The sequence below is a fragment of the Alnus glutinosa genome, chromosome 12 (assembly GCF_958979055.1).
Source record: "Alnus glutinosa chromosome 12, dhAlnGlut1.1, whole genome shotgun sequence".
Classification (NCBI taxonomy): Eukaryota; Viridiplantae; Streptophyta; class Magnoliopsida; order Fagales; family Betulaceae; genus Alnus; species Alnus glutinosa.
In genome coordinates this window covers 9,324,965-9,350,150 of record NC_084897.1, presented here as the reverse complement: position 1 = coordinate 9,350,150, position 25,186 = coordinate 9,324,965, and the positions used below count along the sequence as shown (strand labels likewise).

Sequence of the window (25,186 nt, the reverse complement as noted above, 5' to 3'; positions counted from 1 at the left end):
TATCTTGGTCTTCTGTTGGGGGTCTCTTTTAAGGCCAAGTCTATTTGGGCTGGTGTTGTTGGAAAGATTGAGAGGCGGTTGGGTAGTTGGAAGCAGATGTATCTGTCCGAGGGTAGTAGGGTTACCCTTATAAATATCACTCTTTCCAATCTTCCTACGTATTTCTTGTCTCTTTTCCCTATTCCTACTAGTGTGACAAATCGTATTGAGAAGCTCCATCAAGATTTCTTATGGGGAGGATTAGGTGATGAGTTGAAATATCACCTGGTTAGTTGGTCCAAAGTTTGTTCCCTTATTTTTGAAGGAGGCTTGGGCATTCGGAACTTGAGGATCTTCAACAGGGCTCTGTTAGGGAAGTGGTTGTGGCGTTATGTGCATGAGAAAGAGGCTTTGTGGAAAGTTATTGTGGATGCTAAGTATGATGGTGTGTGGGATGGGTGGTGCTCCTTAGACCCCCCTTGGTCTCATGTAGGGGTGTACAAGAGGGGCGATAATTAACCGGAAATAACCGGTAACCGATAATAACCACCAACAACCGCTAACCGGAGAAACCAGAAACCGAAAATAACAGCAACCGGATAACCGAGAGTACCCGGTTGCAGTTACCGGTTATAGCATTTTAAAAAGTATGTTAATAACCGGATAACTAGTAACCGATTTTTTTTTTTATTTTATATATATATAATAAAAATTAAAAATAAAAAAAGGAAAATTGTCTATATTACCAATTCTTTGTAGGAGAATTTCTTTGGTCCAGTACCACATTCAAATCCGTCATCCATGGAAAGATCAAAACCCAAATCCTCATCTCCCCCCCCTCTAGCCCGCTTCTTCCTTTTCATAAGCCAAACCATTCCAAACCCATAATTAAAACACATCCACCCACGCTCAGCCCCACCACCAAATGCCTTGCTTTCTTTTTCATTATTGTATGGCTGTGGTTGTGGAGATTTCGCAACTATATGTTATATTGTCCTTAATGATGCTATAGCATGTTGTCGAGTTCCAAGATGTCATGTTGTTGATATTGATACCAAAGTGCTCACAAATTGGGTCAAGCGGATCCAATCCACCATTCTGGAAAGTATCAAATTCCACTGCAACGAATTTATGTTTATTTGCAATCATTTTATTTATATTGAATGAAAGGTGATAATAGTATTAATATTTAGTATTTAGCATAGAATATTGAATGGCTAAATATTGGATTAAAAAAAAAAAAGAGTTGAAAAGATTAAACAATATACGAAAATCGGTTATCTGGTTAATAACCGATTTTCAATAACCGAATAACCGGCGGTCAGTAAAAACCGCAACTGATCTACCGGTTGCGGTTGCAATTATTGAAATGAGAATAACCAGGTACCTCGGTTGTGGTCGCGGTTGTGGTTATGACCAAATAACCGCAACCGGATGTACACCCCTAGTCAAATGGAGTGGGGCTTTGGAAGTATATAAGGAAGTGGTGAAGTTTGTTTTGTAGTCATACCAAATTTATTTTAGGACATTGGTCTAGGATCAAATTTTGGCATGATGTATAGTATGGAGAGATGACCCTCAAGATTTGCTCATGACAAGGATGCACTTGTTATAGCTCACTTGGTTTCGGAGAGTGGTTCACTTTAGTGGGATGTCAGCTTTATTCGAGCAGCCCACGACTGGAAGGTAGATGTCTTGGCTTCCTTCTTCACCTTGTTGTATTCCTTTAGAATGAGAAGTGAAGGGGATGACAAGCTTTGGTGGACTCCTTCTCACAAAGGGAAGTTTGTTGTTAGTTCTTTCTATAAGGTCCTTGCATACAAAGAGGAAGATCCTTTCCCTTGGAAAAGTATTTGACGGACCAAAGTTCCCTTGAAAGTGGCTTTTTTTGCTTGGTCGGCGGCGCTAGAGAAGATCCTTACCTTGGATAATCAAAACAGGCATGTCATTGTGATTGATAGATGTTGAATGTGCAAAATCAATGGGAAGACTATAGACCACCTTCTTCTCCATTGTGAGGTTCCTCATTATGGAATGCCATCTTCAACAGCTTCAGTTTGTCTTGGGCTATGCCTCTTCGGATAATAGATTTATTTGCTTGCTAGTAGACGGGTGGTCGTGCTCAAAGTGCGGTTGTGTGGAAGATGGTTCCTTCTTGCCTTTTGTGGTGCTTGTGGAGGGAACGAAATAAAAAAAACTTCGAGTACAAAGAAAGGACGATTGAAGAGCTCAAAACTTTCTTATTTTATTCTTTGTTCACTTGGACTGCTGCATTCCTAGCTCCCTTAGTGATTAGCTTTCATAATTTTTTTGTTCTTTTTTCTTATCCGTCTTAGACGCTTCTCTTGTATACTCCCTGTGAATTTGACTGCACTTTGCGTTTTTAATGATATTTCGCTTACTTATAAAAATATATATATATATATCTATATTCTTTCATAACCCCAACCCATATGCCGCAACAGGCTCCCTAGAGCACCACCCTTCCCATGAACTTTCATATTTAGCGTCCACTACAACTCTCCACCAAGCCTCTCTTTCAAGCCCATAGCGCCAAAGTCATTTACCTATGAGAGCATGATTGAACCTCAACAAGTTTCTAATCCACAACCCTTCCTCAAAGATTAGCATACAAATATTGAACCAGCTCACCAAGTGATTTGAACTCTTCGCCTAACCCACCCAATAAAAAATCGCGTTGAAGCTTCTCTATACGGTTTGTAACACCCGTATGGAGAGGAAAGAGGACATAAAGTGTTAAAGTATATGATTAAATAATTAAATTTTACCTATTCCCATTAGCTTAAGCTTTTAGGACAAGTGGTAATTTAACATGATATCAAAGCAAAGATCTTGAGTTCGAACCTTGACTCCGTCATTTACCTCCCATTTCAATTAAATATTCCACGTGTTGGGGCTTACCTATTAAAAGAGAGTTTGAGCCCAAACATGAAGGGGAGTGTTAAAGTATATGATTAAATAATTAAATTTACCTATTCCTATTAGCTTAAGCTTTTAGGACAAGTGGTAATTTAATATAAAGTACGTAGATAAATTGGAAAGGGTGCTCTTGATAAGGGTAAGCCTACCACCCACAGACAAATACAACATTTTCTAACTAGCCTACCGACGAACTATCTTCTCAATGACACAGTCTCATATATGCTTGGCCTTGTGGGAAGCCCCCAAAGGAAGACCAAAATACTTCAAGCTTGTTTGAGATTACGTTAGAAAATAGAGTTTTGTCTATAGAAAAAGCCTTATATTTAAGCTTCCTCCAAAACACAGTTTTGGGCTTCTTTTTAGCGCAAAAGTTCTGAAGTTTTTTGCCAAATGGATCCATTTTTTCTTGGCACAGCTTTTTATATACTAAAAGCACTTTTTAAGCTCTATAACGCAATCTCAAACAGGCTCTTCAAGAGCAAAGACGCAACCCCACCACCCAGAATCCTAGCCAACTCAGCCACATTATCAACATTTCCAACAAGAACCGATTCCAACTTGGCTAAGTTCGTCTTCAAACCTGACACAGCTTCAAAACATTAGAATAAGCCACATAGATTATGTAGATGATTTGGGTTTGCCCCACAGAAAATCAAGGCACCATCAGCAAACAAAAGGTGAGAGATGTCAATCCCTATCCCCATAGAGAGCCTAACAACAAACCTCCACTCACTGCAACAAAAATCATCCTACCTAACGCTTCCATTACAATGACAAACAACAAAGGAGACAGAGTGTCCCCTTGACTCAAGCCACGAGAGCTACTAAAAATGCCTGTGGGAGAGCCGTTTACCAACACCGAGGAAATGCAATGGTTATTCAAGAGCACCATTTCCCCCCAAACCCACACCTTCTCAACATATACAGTAAAAAGTCCCAATTAACATCATGATGCTTTCTCCAAGTCAATTTTACAAATAACCCCTCAAATCTCCAGATTTCATTTTACTATCAAGGCATTCATTGGCAATTCCAATAGGATCTAGGATCTGCCTACCTCGAATAAACACATTCTGTAACTTCGAAATAATCTTCTCCAACACCATCTTGAGCCTATTTGCTAGGATCTTTGCACTAATCTTGTAGATGCTACCCACTAGACTGATCGAGCGAAAATCTTTGAGGTCAACAGTCCTTGGAATCTTTTGAATGAGGGAAAGGAACGTAGCATTTAAGCTTCTCTCAAACTTGCCACTAGCATGGAAGTCACGAAAAACTTTCAAAACAACCCAACAAGCCTAGAAGAAAGCCGTAGAGAAACTGTCAGGGCCCCGCACCTTGTCACTATTCATAGTTTTCACTACCTCCCACACCTCCCTTTCCTCAAAATCTCTCTCCAACCAACTAGCCTCCGCCTCATCAATAGAATGAAAGAAAGACCTTCCAGCCCTGACCTACAACTAAACTGCTCGATGTATAACATACTTGGACAATCTGCTCGCTGATCTCCGACCAATTGGTAGAAATTGTACCATCAATCAACAAGGAGTTGATGGAGTTCTTTCTTCTTTTGGAGTTAGCCATTATGTGAAAAAACTTTGTGCACTTGTCACCCTCTTTGAGCCACAAGATCTTAGATTTTTGCCTCCAACTCACTTCCTCCATATGAGTGGATCTTTCTGTTTCGCTAACAATTTTTGCATTCTTCATACTCTCTCTTCAACACCTAAGGCGCTCTCTTCTTCTATGATACCAAAAACACGTAGTTCTTCCAAGAGGATCTTCTTCTTCCTCTCTACATTGCCAAACACCTCCTCATTCCATCTCTTTAAATCAACTTTCAAAGCCCTGAGTTTGCTACCTAAATTGAAGCTGGGTGAGCCTTGGAAGAGATAAGAGTCCCACCACTGTTTCACTATGTCCACAAAGCCCACAAACTTTAGCCACATATTTTCAAATTTGAAGGACCAACTATCCCTATGAAAGTCATCACAATCGAGGAGGATCAAGAAATGATCCGAGCAAAGTCTAGGTTCTAGGAAGCCTACTCTAGGACATACTAGGAAACAGGGCTTCCCACTCCAAGGAAACCGAGAACCTATCAATTCTGCAACAAGAGGGGGATTCCCGATTATTTGACCAGGTAAAAGTTCCGCCAACAAGAGGGAGATCCATCAGGCCATGATCCAAACTGAAATCAAAAAACTCCATCATTGCTTGGAATAAACAAGCTTCACCCGATCTCTCACTAGGGAATCTGGCAAAAGTGAATGAACAAATCAGCAACTTCATCCCAAAGAAGCCTTTTATCCCTATTGGAATTAGGGCCATAGACACTTGCAAATGCCCAAGTGAAATGATCCTCAACATTTCTAAAGATGACAGCCAAAGAAAATTCCCCCACACACTCATCGATCTTCTCCACCTCTCTTATCCCACATAATCAAAACACCACTTGAAGCCCTCTGGAGTCTTAAACAACACTAATCCACATGATGGCAACCCCACAAACTACGCACAACACTACGAGACATAACTTCAAGCTTGGTTTCTTGAAAACAATGTCAACCTTCCACTCTCTGAGTAAGTTCCTCAACCTTAGACATTTATCCCCCTCATTCAACCCCCTCACATTCCATGATAACAATTTAGGCTTTATAAAAAATAAATAAATAAATAAAATAAAAAATGATAACACCCTTTCCTACCTATACCATGGGCTTGAGCTCTCACCTTTGGAATCATAATTAATAGAACACTTAAAACTTCTCAATTCCCTACTCCCTCTGTTCCTTTGTTTAGAACTAGAGACTAAGCCTTGCTGCCTACGGCGAGCTTCAACTTCAATAGCTATAAGAAGAGCCAAAAAATGCTTTTCAAAACCCTCACACGAGACCCCCACAAGCCAATGAATTTTTGTTGCTATTTGCACCACCCAATCTCTCACTCAAGACTTGAGCCGCTCGAATTCCCCAACACAGTTTGGGGATAAGAGCTTAGATGGGTGCATAGAGAGGCATCCACCCCATTGAAAAGCTCCTCATCTCCATTTCCCCCATCGCACCTCAAATCCATCCCCCAAGGCATTCCGAGCAAAACCAAAGCCCCCATAGACAACACCTATGCCCGAAGAAGAGCAAGGGGCAAAGAGATAAAATACCTAAAGGGAAGGGAAGCCAAACTGACTACCCTCAACCGGTCCAGGGATGAAGGTGCCAACTACTGAGAGTGGTGGAAAGATTGGGCCGGCAAACTCTAATACGAGTTGAAGGTCACACGACGTCGTTGAACCAGCTTGTCTCGCCGATACCTTGTTGCACCAGGGAAGCCCACTACGAGCAACTGCTGAAAGTGATGTAGAGAGAGTATCGGAGGGCTATGATACTAGGTGATGGTTAAAAGTCGTCCCCGATGCTACCCCAGGGCCAAAGCCTCTGGCCTTTGTTCCTAACCCCTCCTCTGACCAAGGATGATGCTCGAAAACAAACAAACCAACAAAGGTGCTGGAAGGGACAAACTTGCTAGGAATGATAGCCGGAGTTGGGAGGCGGCGGTCAAGCCACCAGCTGAGGTCAACGCTCCCGGGTCACTGGGCTGACCCAAACCCGACCCCTTTTTTAGGTGAGAACCCAGTAACTGCAACTTGGGTTCAAAAACAAATTTGGGCCGAGAACCCTCAAAGGCCTTTGGGGCCTTTCCTTTTGTGTCATGAGCCTTTAGCCTCGCACTCAAGCCTTTAGTTGGACTTTGCACACATGGGCTTTGAGCTAATATGGCTTAGGTGACGGACCTAGTAGTCCACACGCACAAGAGCTCAAGCCCAAATCCAACCAGTTTAAACACCTCATCGCATCCCATCCTTTTTTATACGAATCAGGGATTTTCTGAAGGAACGCAGTTTGAGCTTATCACCAAAAAGGCTTCTGTCCCTTCTTGCCTTCTCGATGTTTCTTCTTCAATAGGTTCACCATCCCTAGACACAACGCCAAAGTCACCACATCCCTGCAAACTAGCAATTCTAAATTAGTGAATATGAGTTGTTGCGACTTTCTATTGGCTAGGGGCTTCTTTTGTATACATCAAGCACACGCGGGACAACACCTGCTTAGGAGTTCTCTAGTACAGTTATTTACCTATGCATAAGCCAGGGGGGAATGTCATAATAATTTGCATTGTACTAAATAATGTTTTCATCCAACAACAAAAATGTTTCCATCACATAACTAGGAACTCCTTTCCTTTAATCAAATCGTGTGTTTCAACAGTTAACGGTAGCACTAAGATGTCATGTTGCAGTTTTTCTTGATGAGGGCTATAGTAAAAATATTTGACAAACATCCCCTGCCAATGGTCTTTGGAAAAAGTGGAATTCCCCCCCCCCCCCCCCCCTCCCCCGGCATTTTCTTCTTTCAAGTTCGAAACTAGCATACCTCTCTCTCCCTCTATAAGTACAACATCTTACTATCTCAGTCACCACATTTTTACATGAAATCACATGCCAGGACTTTTATGTTTATAAAGTCTTTTCGCAAAATCTTTCAATTGTATCTACATCCCAAAAAAGTATCTCCGTCCCTGCAATTATCTCATTTACTAACTTTCGTCACTCTTATTTTAGCAGAGTATGTAGGAGATTTATATGTTTTAAAACAAATCCATCTATTTACATTTCTAAATGGTCCGACTACCTCATAGAGTGATCTAAAGCTCGCTGATGAATTCTTGTGGCGTTTTCTTATTTTATATTTTGTATTGTAGTCTACTAAATCATATACATTGTGAGAGCAAATACTGTACCACTACCATTAGACTCACATTGGTCTTTTCAAGTGAACGTGTATTCGGCACAACTTTGCATTCAATATGGAACCCCACCCCCCCCTTTTCTGAAACAGGGTTCACTTTGATTGCTAAAGAAAACCAATTGATTCATTTGGAAGAAAATGAATAAAGAAGCAAGCATACGTGAAAAGTGCCACTCCAATGGTGAATATATAATGTAAATGCAAAAGCCAACAAGTACTATACAAAGAGCAAGACTCCAGGTAACCTCACCGATGACCTCTTGGGAAGAAGCCAATATAATACCTTATATCATTATTTAACACAATGACATCAATACAAGGCCGTATGGTATTGAGTGTTACATTATAGAAACACAAAACCAAAATCTTATGTCATTAAGTTCGAATGCTATACACTTACAAAGATATGTAATAGCAGTTGAAGACAAAGATATGTAATAGCAGTTGAAGAACAGACATTCACACAGCACGTGTTAAGCACAAGATCTTTAAACATTAATAAAAATACTATATTAGCAAAAGCATATCTAAATGCACGTAAAAGGAGCCAACTTTTAATTATTTGACGGTAGTAGGAATTAATGAGCCAATGAGCTCTAACTCGAATGGCACTTCCTCTCCTAAGGACAAGGTGAAGGTGATCTAATGGATTCAAGATCCATTTGTGCATGTGCAAATAAAATAATAATAATAATAACAAACAGAATTTTGGCAAATATGCAAAAACACAAAGCTACCATATAACAAAAACAATATGAACAAGATAAAACAAAGGAGCCAGTAGGGAGTATGATTCTTACATGCTGTTTCGAGGAAGATTCATGGCAACTAGATTTTTGAAAATTTCTTCTCTCTCTCTTTTGTGGAACACCAGCAGATCATTGCATCCATCCATGCTAAATATCTCAATAGCAACAGGACGCAGCTGGTAATCACGCTTCAAAAGCTCATGAACACTATTAAGCTTCCACATACGCCAATGGTGAGGTAGATTACTACTAGTACATACTTTCTCCTTTCCCCATGCACCACCATTATAGGCCCATGCCCTTCCTCCAACCAATGACTTAACTGTTGTACCACAAGATGAAGATGATTTGGACTGGAAATCCATACTGCCAATAGTGTCCTTCTTTACACCTAAAGCTTGATCAATAACAGATAGTTCATCTACGCATTCCTTCTCACAAATGCACCCAGAGTTATCAATATAAAAATTCTCAATTACATACAAACAGAGTTCTCCTATCAGAAATATACCATCATGTTTATCAAGACCTACAACCCGTTCACAGTTATATCTGAATCGAATCTTTTCAAGAGGTTCCAGATAAGGTCTGATCAAGTATTCTCCATTATCATTTAGTTCCTTATCCGATTTATCCTCTGTAACTTTGATGTCATCTATTCTCCCAGAAGAAGATTGCCTTGGAGATCCTAGTTCAGATCTTTCATGTATGCTCTCTGCCATTGGGACAGACACTGAACTAGACTTGACACCAGACTCTAGGGCAGAATGAAGGCTTGTTTCATTCATACTACTAGCTCTGTCATCATTCCATCCATTCCTAACAGAACCTTCATCTTTTACATCATCTGAGTCTTTAAAAAATGATTGACCATACTGCTCGCCATCCACACCATTTTGTTTGGCAGTATCAGTCAGAAGAGGAAAAAATAATTGAGAATCAGTATCAGAAGCATCAGGTCCATTCTCATTTTTTGCTTTGGACAGCTCTGCTTCCCCTATATCAAACTGACCATCAAGAACATTCTGGATGGTATCAATTTTTAATTTGCAGCGCTCAAGCTTTTTGCGCATTCTATATGGACCCTCAATGGGACAAAGCTCCCATTCAGGCTCTTCAGTCATAGAGGATTTACGCATTGGGAATATTCCACGCTCATGTACAAGTTGTTGTAGAAGGGTTTGCCACTCACTCTCGGCATGAAGAACCCACCCGTATTTATCTTGACGGACAACTCTCAGCTCAGTAGACATTAAATCACGAACTAATTCCAGTGCATACCTGCGTTCATTTACCTGTTCCCAGTGTTTTAGGTCTAATTTAGAAGTTTCCCGTAATCTTCTTCCCATCTCCCTCTTACGACGACCTTCCATGCCCTTTATTCTCACTCCAGGAAATTTTGCTGATCCGGCAATATACTGCCTCCACATAATTGCTGCACACTGCTCCAGTACTTTATTCACAATCTGTTCACTACTCTGAAGCCACTCAAAAAAAGCAGGTAAACTCCCAGTCAATAATTTGTCAAAACCATCATGTAGTACATCCAGGTGTTGTCCTTGGTTTGGTTTTGAGACAAGCAGGTCTTCTAGTGCAGCCCTTCGATGCACCAGTAGATACTTGATAACATCAACGGCCAAATTCTGAACATTTCGCCTTTGATCACTGAGAAGAGATATTAAATTCACACAAAGACAGCAATTTAGATCAGTATCAATATTACTGGGACAGAATATAATTCGTCTGTGAGCAACTAACAACTGTAAGACCGTGCAGATATCAGTTCCTGAATCATCTTGTGAAAAGTATGAGGATAATCTCTTCTTAGGTTCAATGAGAAAACCTAAGCATGAAAGAAGATCATCTTCTCCAATAGTGATCAAGAATGATGGAAGGAAACAATACAATATCATACGATTTGTATTTTTAAGAATTGAATGAATATAAGCATCAAGTTGTCTGCTTCCTCTTGCAATCGATAAAAGACCCTTTCCAGTTGGAGCTACTTCTTCAATTTGTCCATCTTTGTTTGCCAATTGCAACATAGATAACAAGAACTCAAGAGTTTTCAGTACACCAGAAGGGTGAGGAAAAGCACCCATATATACACGATCTACTATCATCCAGCACAACGCATCTAAGTTCAAGGACCAGCGACCCTTGTCCAGCTTTTTCTGATTTTCCTCATCATCACGCAAGAGACGCCTTTCAAGGAAGTTCATCAGTCTACTAAGGCACAAACCCTGGAAAACTAACACAGAATCTGCATCAATGTATAGAGGGACACTTTCCAAGATGCTTTCTATAACCTGTGATGCTTTTATTTGCTCTGTCACAATGTCAGAAAGAACTTCTGCCATGAAATCTAAAACCGCCGTCGCTCCAGCAGAACAAGGACCACCACCATAGCCAGAATCATCAATTTCAATAAGAAGCTTTGGACTGACAGAAAAGAAGGTATTCGCTGCAGATGGTCCTTGAGAACTGGACTTAAAGTCTGAAGATGGATCGAATTCACTAACAGACACAGAAGACTCCATGGAAGGAGTAGCAACTAAGGCAGCCCTGGATTCATTATGGCTTGCACTTCCCAGCCAAGATGTCAAGGCAATAACTGGAGATGAAGAGGGTGTGAATGGTAGTCTAGAATTAGATTTCTCTGATAAAATGGGAGAATCAGGCATAGTAAGAGAGGCAGAACTCTGAGAATCCGGTGGCTGAATGGGATCAAGAGTGCCTTTAACATCACGGAAGCTAAATCCATTTGTGCTAGAGGTGGCAGACACCTGGTCAACATTATCACCATCTAAGCTCTGAGCAGCTTGGGCATCTTCTTGGACTGATTTGTTCAATTCCTGCTGGGTCACAGAAGCATTGATCTCTGCTTTATCACTGGCCATATAGTTTGGCGGCAGAGCCATATCTTCAGAGCTTGTACTTACCTGCCCTTGAGGGAAGCTTCCAATGCTAATGGAAGTTTTGACAGATTGCTCCTGTTCATGAGGCAGGCTAGAATTCTGCGAGCTACTAGTATCATCACAATCATTCAAGTTTTTATCTTCTGTCTTAACAGAGAGTTCTTTAGCCATTTTTACTGCATATGCAGACCTATAAGACAAAATAGTCAGTTGAAAATAAGTCAACAGATATTCATAGGTTTAAAAAGTATTAGCTAAAAGTAATAAAAATAAAAACAAGAAAGAACTTCATGTCCAACCTAACACATGAAAAATAAAGGTCAATGCAGCTTTCAAGAATTTCCACCCGTCTGCAAAGAGAACAAAAAGGAGGGCACATTTTTGCCAGATCAACCATGAATCTCAGAACTGAAGTTGCTGCTGCAGGGGCTGCTGCTTCCCCACCCATTAAGCGTGCTGCATATGTCTTATGCATCAGTGCTTCACCCTGCAGCTCTCCAGCCATGTCTGCATTTTCCTCCACAAGCTCGGCCACAAGGCCAGCACAAACCTGGGAAAGATTACCAGTTTGGTGGGCAAGCATTGACTGCATGCTCAACCTATCAAATGTAGATTTCGCCATAGCAATCACAGACTCCAACAGTTCCACAAATTTCAATTCCACATGACTTCCATCACTTGGCATAAGGGCATGAAAGTCTAGCATGCGGACTTCCGGTAATCTTGGATAAACTTGCTTTCCAAAGATCAGACAGAACAAAATGTAATATATATCTGGGGAATCATAGAAACTTGGGAGCACTCGTGCCAAACCTTGATAACCACCACTAGTCCGAAATTTTAGAGAAAAGGTAGGAGAAGAAGTAAGACACACACCAAGAAGAGTCATGATCCATCTCATACTAGTAGGGTGAACGGCTTCGTCAAGAAAATATGTAATTAGTTTGGATGAAACAATCTTATGCCACCGCTCAAGCAACTCTTCTGATTTAATGGTTACTTGTAGATCAATTAGCATTTCCAGCAGCATATTTCTCACAATGACATGCTTCCCCATTGACTCTCGCAGGATTGGACGCCGTGGTATCAGTTCAGGTGGATCAAATGTCATAATCACAAACCTAACCACATGTTCCAGTTCAGAAGCCAGAAACCCATCTTCTAAAATGACCCCAAGCAATACAACCAACTTTTCCAAAACAGGAACTTCAACATCACCCCGCTGCAGAGTCACGAGTAAATGTTGAACAAGGTTTATTCGACGCAGAACTGTAAGATTATGGTTCCTGTACCAATGCATGGACACTAGATGCTCAAGAAATCCCAGCAGTGCAATTTGAATTGAAACTGAGGCTGTTACCCACAATGTCCAATCCAACAAGACATGCTCAACCATATCTGCATTTGACAAGACAATGCAATTTGAAGTTTCAGCAGGCATATCAGCATTTTCCAGCTCTGAAATATGACTAAATGAATCTTTCTGTGCAGAAAAATCATCCATATCTCCATGAGATCCAACTGAGGAAATTTCATCACGGAACTTTGACAAATTAAGATCCTCAAAACTACTTTCCTGAACAGTTGCAGCAGGTGACAATGTAGTTCGAATACTCTCCAACTTCTTTGGTTCAGAAAATGAAGCTTCACATGCAGCAATCTGGAAAAAGATCTCAAGAGATTGCATGTCGAATAATGACATTCTGCGACGTAGAAATAGAGCAAGCAAATGGTATCCCCTGTATGTCTTCATGTCTCTAACATTTTGGGGATTCTGATGAAGTGCACAAGCAAGTAACGTAAGGGCCATGTGCAGCATATCCCTAGTTTCAGCAGCTTCAATAAGGGCCAAGATAACAGTCATCCCACCAATTGGGCAGATGGTATCACCAATCACACATTGTCTACAGACATAGATATCCCCATGGAAACGTCCAAACCGTGGTATACCTACATAATCAGAAATTAGATAACAAATGAAGAGAACAAAGAAAAGAAATTTCAAAGACAAATCAGACTCCACTTGCATTCCAAAACTGTGATGCCCACAATTTGATGTGAAGAGTGAATTGGATAGGTCACTTACCCCCAATAGGAGAAGCAGCTGCTGACATAGGATCAACTAGATTGAGCATTGACATAGTCCCTGATGCTCGAACAGATTCGGTACATGTCCCATCAAATGCAAATATGAGTTTCTTTCCTGAGAGCTGTAAAGATAGGTTTCCTATTCTCTCCAAATCCCAAACAATCCCGCTGCCATCTGCTTTGGACTCTCCTTGCTTGCTAGCACTATCAAGCCTCTGTATATTTGAAGCCAAAGTCAAGTCAGCCTCTAACGAATCTAAGATGGCCATACTACCACCCCTACAAGCCTGGTTTGGGACAAACTGCAGAAGATCTGTGTCTTGGAAGAGCCCTCTATATCCTCTACCAAGAATGTACATGAAACAAATGCAACCTGGTGTGAGCACCTCCTCAAAAAGATAGCACGAGCGGAGTTTCCAGGTCAAGTCACTAACTCTTGCACAAGTAACCGGAGTCCCAATGGTTACTTGCAAAGGTTTTCCAACTGGTGATGGAGAGTATCCTAGTTTTCCTGTGTGTCTCATCTTTCCATTAAGATACACATAAGCAACACTAGCTTGGAATAGCCCAGCAAGAGCATTTGGTTTGTTATGAACAACTGCAAGGTGATGCCACCTGCCTTCCTCAAGTTCTAATCCAGAAAACGACAAGGAGCAAGAATTGCTTGTTGCAAGGGTTAGAACACCATCCTCCTGAAGATAAAGTTCAGCATAAAATGTGCTTTCATTATTAGCTGCACCAACAGAAAATACCCGGAGAATATGCCGCTCAAGTTGATGTGTCGTAGAGCCTGTCCTCCTCTTAGAAGGGCCAGTTCTGGAAGGTTCTGTATCCTTTACTTGTGATTTCAAGAAATTTCGAAACTGAAACCAGCAGACAAATGAATAACCAGCAGCTGGTGGCCATGATCTTTCCCCAAGAGAAACCTGAATAGAAGCATGGCCATTCTTGCTCAAGTCCATCTCCACAAACGGTGCCAGAGAAACATTTTCCGAGGCCATGTCTTCCATGAGAATCAATTTCTCCATCATGTCAACAAGTACATGACCAGAATTCTTCAGTCTCAGTTGTAGAACATATCTAATAAGCATTCGAAGCTCTGATACAGATAATCTATCACCAAAAGTACAAACCTTGTTATTCAAAAATAAGGCCAAATAATACAAATAGGGACAGGCTGATACAATAATGTCTCAACATGACCACAATTCTTACCTATATGCCCCAAGAACTTCCACAATCTTCAAAGCATAAGAAAGCAATGGAGAGGAGCCCAAAAGAAAGGGGTAAATTGTCTCCAGTAAAAGTTCAACACAACCTAGATACATTAGACAAAGCAAACAAAAAGAACACTGGTCACTATTCAAGCAAAACAGGGAAAAAAAAAATAATATATATATATATATATATATACACACACACACACACACTAAATGATCTATTTCGCACCTACGGAGGTAAGGGTTTCCTGATTGAAGGAGCCAGCGCGAGCAAGCCTCTCAATGAGGCTTAGCACTTCCAGCTGCACCTTGGGAGTAAAGAGCAACAATGAACGGATAAGAACTCTAACAGCACCAGCATTGTAGACTCTTTCTTTAGCAGGATGAAATGAACCTGATGGAGTCATTAAAAGAAAGCTAGATGACTCGTTTTCCAGAATATCAGATGATGTAGCATTCTCTGATGCCAGGAATGGTGGAAGCACAATTTCAAGTGCTAGTTCCAGCAACAACTGTATGACTTGCTTTTCACACTCCACACAAAGTAAGCCAGACTCAGCTAGAAGATCAAAGAAAGTTTGGGATGATATAATTGTATGCAACTTTGTTCTATTAACAGCATTATCACAAACTCCAGAAGTCATAACCCGCAGTAAGTACATAAAAACCTTGACGTAAACCTCTAAAGCAGATTGATCTGTGTGCTCTCCATCACTTTGGAAACTATGGAGTGTGGTAAGTAGAAGAGAAAACCCAGTCGCTTCACCAAAGACCCTCTGAGCAGAATTATTAACTCCCAGAATACGCCACAAGGCTCCCATAGTGTCACATTTTGCATCATTATGAAGCCTGTATTGAGATCCCAAAACACTGGTGACCATTCCACTTTTTAGAATTTCAACAACTGCACCTAATTCTTCAGGATGAACCTGGTAAAAATGCGAACCTGGTAAAAATTAGAACTTGGTAAAATTTTGATGATATTGGGCACAAAATAAAAGCACAAACATGTGACTTATAATTTACACAAGAAAATGAGAGATTGCAACAGTCAACATTGTATTATTTGAACCTTCTCTTGAGGCCACCACATTCATTGGAAAAAACAACATATATGAATAAAGAAAGACTTTCATGGGTAAATACGCATAACTCTTACAAGTAAATCTATCCAAATTTGAACCCATCAAACAGTGTAAAATCAAGATGGTCACGAACCTGTGTTACATCTTCAATGATCAAACATGACAATATCCTCAGAACTCCTGGACGATGTATATTAGACACCAGAAAAGGAAGAACAGTTGTTACACCATTAGCTGAACGGAATGATGCTTGATTGGCTTCAGCTTTCTTTAATAAAGAGACCATACAATCCCATGCAACAGAAATTGTACCCTCAACTTCAAAAATAGGATACTTCCCAGAACCCGATTCCATTAGCTTGGGTGAAGTAATAATGACATCCTTACTATCCAAATGTTTCTTGAAGCTGCTTGAGCTGGATTTTCTCTCCAATTGATTAAGGTTACCATTATGTTGGTCTGGACCCAAGAGATACTTATGCTGCTTCAAATCATCTAACAGAACTTCCAGTACACCAACTTCTCGCAAGACTTTTTTGTACTGGTGGTCAAAGGATAAGAGCTTTACAAAAAAGGCGAGTATGGTGTGCTTTAATTCTGAAGTTATTGGTTGCTGTAATAAGCAGCAAAGTGAAAGTAGTTCTTGCTCAGGAACGCAATTCACAACAGTCACAGCATATTCAAGAATTTTCAAGATTATCTCTTGGAAAGATGGAGGAAAACCTGCCATATTTAGGATAAAAAGTGGAACAGTACGTAACTGCTGACACAGCTTGTAGTTTTCAAGATCACTTGAGAATATTTTAAACATTCTATTTAACACTTCTTCCTGCACTTCCCTGCTGTCTGCTTTGAGGAAAATGTCTTGCAACATCTGGACTGCTTCAAGGTCTTTAACTTTATTATTGTCCTTGTCCCAAACTTCGTCAGCAATGCGGTCAGAAGATAATGTACGACTTCTGCTATGGCTACCAGTCTTAGTAAGAGAAGACTTGGAACCTTTGCCACCAAAAGATCCCGTATGTTCCAATGGGCCAGTTTGAGCTAAATTAACAAGAACATCAAGCAACCTAGACAGCGTAAGTGAAAGATGTTGGGGCGAGGGATCCTCTTTTCCTGTGGAATCCAGTCTTTCTACTTGATACACTGCAGTAGAACCATCTGAAGCACAATTTTGGTCAGAAGACTGGGAATAAATGGACTGAAAGCCCTGACTTTCCGGCATTTGGGAAAGAGTTAAGGCAAACTGAACAAGGAACTGATAACCATGGGCATTATGTATATCTTCTCTGAGCCTGACACCACGAGCCTCTACAAATCAAATTGTATCAAATCAGCACCAGCACATAACACCACACAAAGTTATAGCTGTAAAAGTTATAGATACCAAACAAGCCAAAAGACAATAGGTCAGATTGTAAGGCCAAAGTACTGTTGATATATTATCAGAATCCTTATGAATTGCTCTTATGCAAGCAATAAAGGATACACAATGTGTCAATTACCAGGTTTATATGACAATTCCACACATTCAAGTAACAAGTCCACAATGCCCATAGTATAGGCAGAATCGCCACTGTCAGGATTGAAATCTTTAACGGCCATTAAAAGAACTTTTATCTGCACATAGGAAAAGCATATGAGCAGCTGACATAGTCCATAAAGATGAAAAGACTCCTATCAAATAATCATAAATATGAATCAAGAAAATAATAAAATTCCTGGTTGAAAGAAGCTAAGAAAAATTTAGCAGAAAAAAGTGTCAGAACTCCATTGTGTCGGTAGTGTATGAGGCACACATTGCATTCCGAAAAAATGTCACAAAACAAACAAAATTTAGAAAAACACTAATAGAAGATACACTAGAATAACCATAGAAAAGTTGGTTTATTTTCGAAATTTTCCTGTTAGTGTAATGATAGTAAATTTGAAAATGTAACTCGTTGCCTTCCCGAAAAACAATTATGAGCTTTAAAGCAATCTGTAAATACAATAACACGAATTTCAGACCTAAATGCACAAACTCACAGAACCCATTTTGGGGATTGGGGGGGGGGGGGGGGGGGGGGGATTGTACACCAGTGATTTCACATCATCCAAAATACGGTAAAAAAAATAGTTCCATTAAAAATGTAGAGGTGAACTAAAGAGACAAGTTCAGTTGAGTCCCACAACTTTTCACTCCAATAAATGCCATCAAGAATATTAGCAATAATGGCATACCAGATGATGCTTGCGAATATATTTGGCTGTGCTTCCATTGTCATTGACCATAAGTAGACCAAGTATCTGTTAAATAAGCGAAAAATAACAATAATATGTTCAAGTAACAATATATTCTTGGTGTTGATAATCTTTCTATGAAGACATATAGCAGGACACATACTGTTCATTTACCTGCATAGCATGTCTATGAAGCTGTATGCTGTGCAGAGGAACAAGACCTTCCTTGTATCTAGCAAAGACTATCAAAGACCCATTGGCAACCACCTGAAAGAGCAACTGAAGCGAATCATCTTCAATCAAACTCTGTGCTGATGAAGGATGGCTTGCCAATGCTTTCATAATATGCACAACACTTCCCTCTACCTGCATGAATAAGGATTAGTAAAATTGCGTACCAAATTTCTACCATTACAAGTTCCACATGGATAAACATCATGACTAATACAGCAAGACTAAAACCCAAATTATAAAGAATCAAGGTGCATGGTCGCTACCTTTGGCAAGGTCCTAGTTATTCAGCAGTTAGTAAAGTTCATGCTTAATAGGATTGAACTTAAGACACTTGCAAAAGGACTAAGTAATAACATGCAAGCAGGTTTTAGTCATGAGCCAGTACGAAGATGTTAATACAACTGCAAACTCAAAAAAGTATTAACCAACCATTTTTTTAATAATCGCAATTTATAGAAAAGCGCAAAAGGCACAACCCAAGTATAAAAGAAGTATACAAGAGATACACCCAACTATTAAGTTAAAAGAAGAATCAAAAGTTTGTTAATCAAAGCAAAGAATGTAATAGTTTAGCAGGAAAAATATCGTTTTTTCAGCAAGGATTCCAGGTCTGCAAGTTCTTTTCGCCACAGATCAACTCAAGTACTAAGTTATAAGAAGTAATAACTTTTGCTCCTCCTGAGTTATAATTTCCAAATGTTATATCTCACCAATTGAAGTTTCCCATTTTTCACTGGATCTAGTAATTGGCAAAAATTTAAGGAAGCGATTTGATTCTACCCATGCTATAAAATTAGGGAAACAAATCATTGTACACTAAGTTAGTGAAATAAATTGGTGATACAAAGCAAAGTGCGCCCCCAGATTAGTGAAAGGCACATTTTTCAGCTACTTAATTTTTGAAAAAGAAACAGAAGCATGGATACCAAATCATCTGTTGAAGATAAAGAGAGGATATAGCTCTTGCAAGTACTTTATTTAGGAAAGACCAAGTCCTCGATTGCTAATGAGGTTACCCAAGAACCTGCTCACTTTTAGAAACACCTAGGGCTAAGCAGTAGCCCATAATTTAGAAGCACAACATGGCACGCCCAAGCAATCAAAAATACTGATGCTCGAAAGTAGGTATTAAATGCAATTTATTTTAACATTTTTTTCTCGCACATTAATTGCACAAACACGAATGCCATCAAACAAGTCAGGTGCCAATCATGCCTGATTCACAGTGTTTCAAGATCATTTCATGCACCAAAATAGTGTCAAAGGCATCATAACTAGGTCAGAGTCCCAAAAGTATGCCATTGTCCTCATTACATAAAGCAATAATTTAACATAAAACGCCCCACTCACTAAGACAAAAGGTTTCCTCTTCCAAAATAATACTGATTTATTTGATAAAAGCACAATGAAGCCCATGAAAACTATGTCACGCCTCATGAAGCGGAGGTCATTATTTCGAATTTCCCCTTTCCCCTCCCCTTAGGGTCAATTACTTAAAAAAAAAAAAAAAAAAAAAAAAAAGTTTTAAGATGTGTGTGTGTGTGTGTGTGTAGCCAAGACTTGTAATGTTGCTTAGGTTCATTACGTTCCCTTCAGAGCTGTTATCTCACGGTTAGATTAATGATTAGAAGCTATTATTTAATAGGTCTTATTTATGGCCGAGTGCAAATATTCAATTAGAAATGGTGATTCTAATATAATTAATTAACCTGTATTAGACTTCATCAATGGTCCAAATAACAGACAGTCATAAATTGGAAGTTTAGATGAAAAGTTTAAACTCATCGTCATGAGCTGATTTTTTCTTAACTTCATTAATTTAATGAGATTCATGGGATGTTGGATGATCTTCAATGTACCAATAACATGGTAGTTTCTTTAAGCAAAATATACATGTATATACATGTGTGTGTGTGTGTGTGTGTGTGTGTACATGTGCATATGTGTGTATATACATGGAGTGTATGGAGAGAGAGAGAGAGAGAGACCTCAAGCCGGCGGGCTTGCCCAACATCACCATCATAATCTTTTCTTGCTAGCAATACTTCTTCGTGATCATTAGCTTTTTGCCTTTGACTGGTCTCATAAGGATTCAGAAGGGCATTGAGAATATGAATGAGACAGCAAAATATGCCCGAATCGAGGAGAGACTGTTTATCAACAGGCTGCAATGATGAAAATTGCGCTAAAAGTTAATGAATAGACATGATGTAGGGATGCATAGTCACATGCACATCTCTTCATTTCACAAATGAAGAGATAAGCCACCTCATGGGCTGTACAATGTAGCATTTACATTGTTAGTTGAGTAATCATAGTTACAGAAAACCAATCCCATTAGGTTCAGCTAATCATTGCATACTGATCAATTTGAAGGACTAAGAGAAAATCATTACAGACTACAATATCTAACAAGACAGAACACAAAGAATGTTTCAAACTAGATATATAAGACACCAAACAAATTGAAAGTAAAACCTTGGAAACAATGATTCACTTAATCTACTAAAGATTAAGAAAATATACCCCAGATACAAGGATCTCAATCGCAGATAACAAATTTGAACCAGGACTGATTCCATCCTGCGCAGAAATGTGCAAAATATGAGTCCCAACAACCAATAACGGGGAAAAATAATCAACATTCTGACACAGACATATGACAGGCAAACCTTTGTGACTTCTGAAAAAAACTTTAACACTTTAACTACATCCAAAGACCTTGTTTTGCTGCTGATTTTCAACTTCTCAATATCTGTTACAAATGCTCTTCCCACAACAAAAGAGAAAATGTGTGTTTCAACTAACCTGTGATTCATCCAAACTTTCAAAGTTAGTCAACAAGCTCAACATCAAAAAAACTCCAAGTAATCACCACAGAGAGCCCCACAGCTGTTCAGTTACTTGAAAACAAGCAATAAGATGCACTTTTCACATGAACACTCAAAATTACAGACTATATCCCACAGAATTAAACCAAAATCCATTGTAGGTTCATGGAAATATTTTTTTTTTATTGGTGAAGAAAGTATGTAAGAGATCAACCGTATAAACTAAGAAACTTCATACTGGACAGTACATGAGTGCCATGACTGGATCGGATAAAAGAAAATATACGATGAAAGGTAACACTAAATTAACACCTATGTGACAATTAGAAGAAAATGTATGAGGGTACTGATAAAATGAAGGAAAAGAAAAAGAAAATGCATGAGGTAAACAGTTCCCACTGACAAATAGAAACATAGCTTACCACGGGAACAAAAAAAAAAAAGCTCAAAGATTAGGATAATAATAGCAACAAGAACATCAATCAAAGTGGGAAAATAATCAAAACTTTAATGACTAGTAGAACAAGTTCTAACAGTGAATGCATGGATATATAAAATTTTCCATTGGGGCAGTAAAAGGAAAGTCACTCACCCTATAACAACAAGAAAATATCTCCCAAATATTAATTGAAAATGAATTCAAATAACACCAAGGGGATGCCACCCATCTATGCAAGATATAAGAAACAAATAAAACAAAAAGGAATAATGAAGAGAGAGAGAGAGAGAGAGAGAGAGAGAGAGAGAGAAACTCTTAAGTGTATTAAGAGCATAAGTCCATAAGAGTATCAATGTTCCTATAGCAGAACAGTTTTGGCGCCAGTAGCGCCAAATACTGAGACTTACCAAAACCAAAGGCACCAAATACCATTAGTTACACATGAAACATGACCATATGTCACTACTAATTATTAATCAACAATCGAATCTGTCCTTTTGATAGAAAAATTATGTAAATAACCTGTAACTCTATTCCAAAGTGAACCTAGCATGCAGCAGCGACCATCTTATGGAACTATAAGATTACATAAAAGAATGCTGAGTTATAGCAAATTGGATAAGGAGGAACTCTGTGCATACATGGTAAGTAACTGAGCTACATTAGTATGCTGCTTCACTAATCTACAAAATACATCTACAGTCAAATTCAAGGCCACTTCTTTCTCCTGCATGGATGACAAAAAAGCCATTAATGAATGATTTGTGTTCAAGTAAGGCTGGAACGATGGTACATAAAAGAGTAGCAGAAGTACAAGTAAACAAGCAAGAACCTTTTCCGAGCTGGATGACCGGAACTCTTCCCAGTATCTCTTGAAGTCCAACTCCAATTCATGTTTATCTCTGCTTTCACAGGAAAAAGGATCATCATTGGACTTAACAGCAAGCAATCAGAAGGAGTATCAAGGATATTATATTTGCCTCTGCTTTCATAGATATAAAAAAGGTCATCCTTGAGTTTGAAAGCAGATCTAAAAATAATAAGCCATCAAAAAAAAAAAATTTGATAAGTAATAAGCCATCAAAAATATTATTAGGTAATAGCTACACTTTTGATCACCTTTTGCTTCCTTCAATCCATACTTTAACTAGATTGAAGAAGTGAAAAGTGGACATAATGGCACCCCACATACCCGAATATCATGATATTAAGTTTAGTGTAAATCTAACAGCCAGAAATTACAAATGAACAGCATAGACAACTAAAAGTCACATCTTATGAATTATGTTCACTGTAATAATGGATGAACAGTAATAAAAACAACTGGACAAGTATAAGCTTATGATTAGATGGCCTATTTTAATATACATATATATTTTTTATATATATGATAATATACTATGTCGTCAGACACACAGATGGTGAAACATTCTGGCTAAAACCTGATAATAAGCCACCCTAAACACTTGAAATAATCTTCACACTATCTGAAGCACGGATTATTCCAAAGTAAATTTGATAGTGGTTAATGAAATGATTTTTCTTGGATGGAATGCATTTCCTTTTTGGCCAAATGACCCCAATGAGTCCGTTACCCCAAACTCAAGCAACACCATTTTAGCGGATGAGTTTCAAACTTATCAATTATTGACATATGATCCCAAGCCATGGTGATAAATGGTTAACATCTAACCTAGAGACCCCATATCTAAAAGAAATTTCATTTGAAGAAAAGTGTCACTGATTGATCCCTAACCAAAAGACAACTGAAAAATATTGGCTTTAGATGGTGTGAAAACACTACCAGGATAAAGTTTTTCTTTGATAAGTAAAATCAATCTTCTTGAAAATCAGTTCCCTTTTAACCTACCAACAATGCAGAATTAGCCTATGTAATCAGAAAAAACTTGGAGCAGAAGTTTCTTGAGTTGGAAGTTAAAAGAATGAAATCATCGAATGTAGTCATTACCTACCAGCACAGCACGAAATGTCAGTGTTATCAACTATAAAAACAGACAGGATATGAACCAACCAGCTACCTTTCATCCAAAAGAATACTACTGCTCCCTACAACGACCATTTGGGCGCCATCAAAGGGAGTGCAACATCATAAATTGAACACCGTAGCATTAACGGGACCTATATCAAACTCCAAAAAACTAAGGAAAACAAATCTACGTATCTATTCAGCGGGGTTCATCAAGCACCAAACTCCTATGCTCTAGTCAACAAGCACTCAAAAAGAGCTTCCCTACTCGGAAACAATCACAACGACCAACATTGACTACGCCAACATCATTCCACAAGCTAAACTTAGGAAAAACAAATTGCTCCCATCATTAATTATAAATCTTAAAACCTGCCCAATTCTCCATTTGAGCCCGAAACCCAGTACCAGAATAAACCCACATCAAATTCAACACAATTAAGTCAATGCAGCACCACCCACACGCCATTTCAACAAAAGCAAATATTTTTCATCTCCTGAAACTAATGAAAACACAGTATCAGTATCGAACCTCGCGGGAGACGAAGAGGAGTCCTGCCAACGAGTTGAAGAAGGAGCATTGCGATCGCGAGCCGACGAGGGAGCGGAAGAAGGAGATGAAGAAGCAGAGGCAGTGGCGGCAGCAGACGAAGACTGAGTTAGACCGACCTTCTCTTTGATGTCCTTAAGCAATGAAACCCATTTCATCGTTTTCCCTTTTGATCGCTCAAACATATGCGCCCAACCCCACCCCTTTCCCGGTCCCCAGATCCGAAAGATCTCCCCCACAAGCTCCACACACGCCCCCAAAATTCAAAACATAATCCAACCAAAAAAATCACAAGAAAAAAAAATTAGCTGCTAATGTATTCCAAGCAGCGATCGAAATCAGCTGCTGCCTATCGCAAGTATCGAGATCTTCGAATTGAGAGTTTCGTGTTCGTGATCTGTCTGTTTTTTCTTTACCAACGAAATATTTTTTTTTTTTCGAATTTTCTCTTTTCTTTTTCTTTTCCCGAGTCCGAGAAACGAGGAGGAGAAGTAAATGGAACGCCGAATCGTGGGCTTCGCTGAAGCAAAGCAAGGGCGAGATAGAGATAGATTGGTAGATAGGTCGTAGATATGAAAGAAAAGAAAAAGCAAAGGAAATTAAAATGCCTCTCTCTCGGTGTCTGTCTGTACGTCTCTCTCTGTGCCTGGTTTTGGACGGCCTCACCGCGCCTTGTTTCTCGCTCTATATCCTCTCTCTTTCTCTCTCTTATGCCACGTCACTGTGGGAAGTCCTCCACGTGGCGCTTCGAGACTTACGCACTAGACGTGAGTAATGGTACATTACTAATGTTATAAACATTATTATTTTTTGTTTCACGATGTCACGGTTTTAACTATTTTTTTTTTTTTTTTTTTTTTTTTTAAAGAATGACCAGTTTTGGTCCATGAGATGAATGGATTCGTTATTTTAAGTTGGATAATTTCTCTTAAAGAAGCAAAGATAAAGTGAGAGACAAGAGAAAATAAGATCAACTGAGTGAAGATTGAGGAGAGAAAAATTAATATCGGGTATGCAATGAATGTGTGCAACATATTTAGATCGAGTGTAATGGTTGGATCGTTTATGATCATGATCATGTGAAGGCCTCTTTCTTTTACACGGTGTGTCGTGCCACACACATCCTATTTTATTA

The 25,186-nt window shown here is 39.2% G+C and overlaps 1 protein-coding gene across 1 annotated transcript in view; it reads right to left on the bottom strand.

Moving 5' to 3' along the window:
- LOC133851240 (protein SPIRRIG-like) overlaps window positions 1-24,701 on the bottom strand; it is a 34,088-nt gene extending 9,387 nt beyond the window's left edge. Inside the window, exons 1-15 of the mRNA XM_062287570.1 lie at window positions 24,034-24,701; window positions 22,347-22,416; window positions 22,156-22,241; window positions 20,917-21,052; window positions 20,771-20,827; window positions 20,233-20,409; window positions 18,185-18,376; window positions 18,011-18,076; window positions 17,293-17,407; window positions 15,921-17,098; window positions 14,932-15,631; window positions 14,698-14,800; window positions 13,481-14,595; window positions 11,694-13,344; window positions 8,528-11,584 (exon numbers count right to left, since the gene is read on the bottom strand). Coding sequence (XP_062143554.1) covers window positions 8,528-11,584; window positions 11,694-13,344; window positions 13,481-14,595; window positions 14,698-14,800; window positions 14,932-15,631; window positions 15,921-17,098; window positions 17,293-17,407; window positions 18,011-18,076; window positions 18,185-18,376; window positions 20,233-20,409; window positions 20,771-20,827; window positions 20,917-21,052; window positions 22,156-22,241; window positions 22,347-22,416; window positions 24,034-24,236 — 8,906 coding nt within the window. The 5' untranslated portion in view covers window positions 24,237-24,701. The remainder of the gene's footprint in view (window positions 1-8,527; window positions 11,585-11,693; window positions 13,345-13,480; window positions 14,596-14,697; window positions 14,801-14,931; window positions 15,632-15,920; window positions 17,099-17,292; window positions 17,408-18,010; window positions 18,077-18,184; window positions 18,377-20,232; window positions 20,410-20,770; window positions 20,828-20,916; window positions 21,053-22,155; window positions 22,242-22,346; window positions 22,417-24,033) is intronic.
- Window positions 24,702-25,186: the final 485 nt, after the last annotated feature.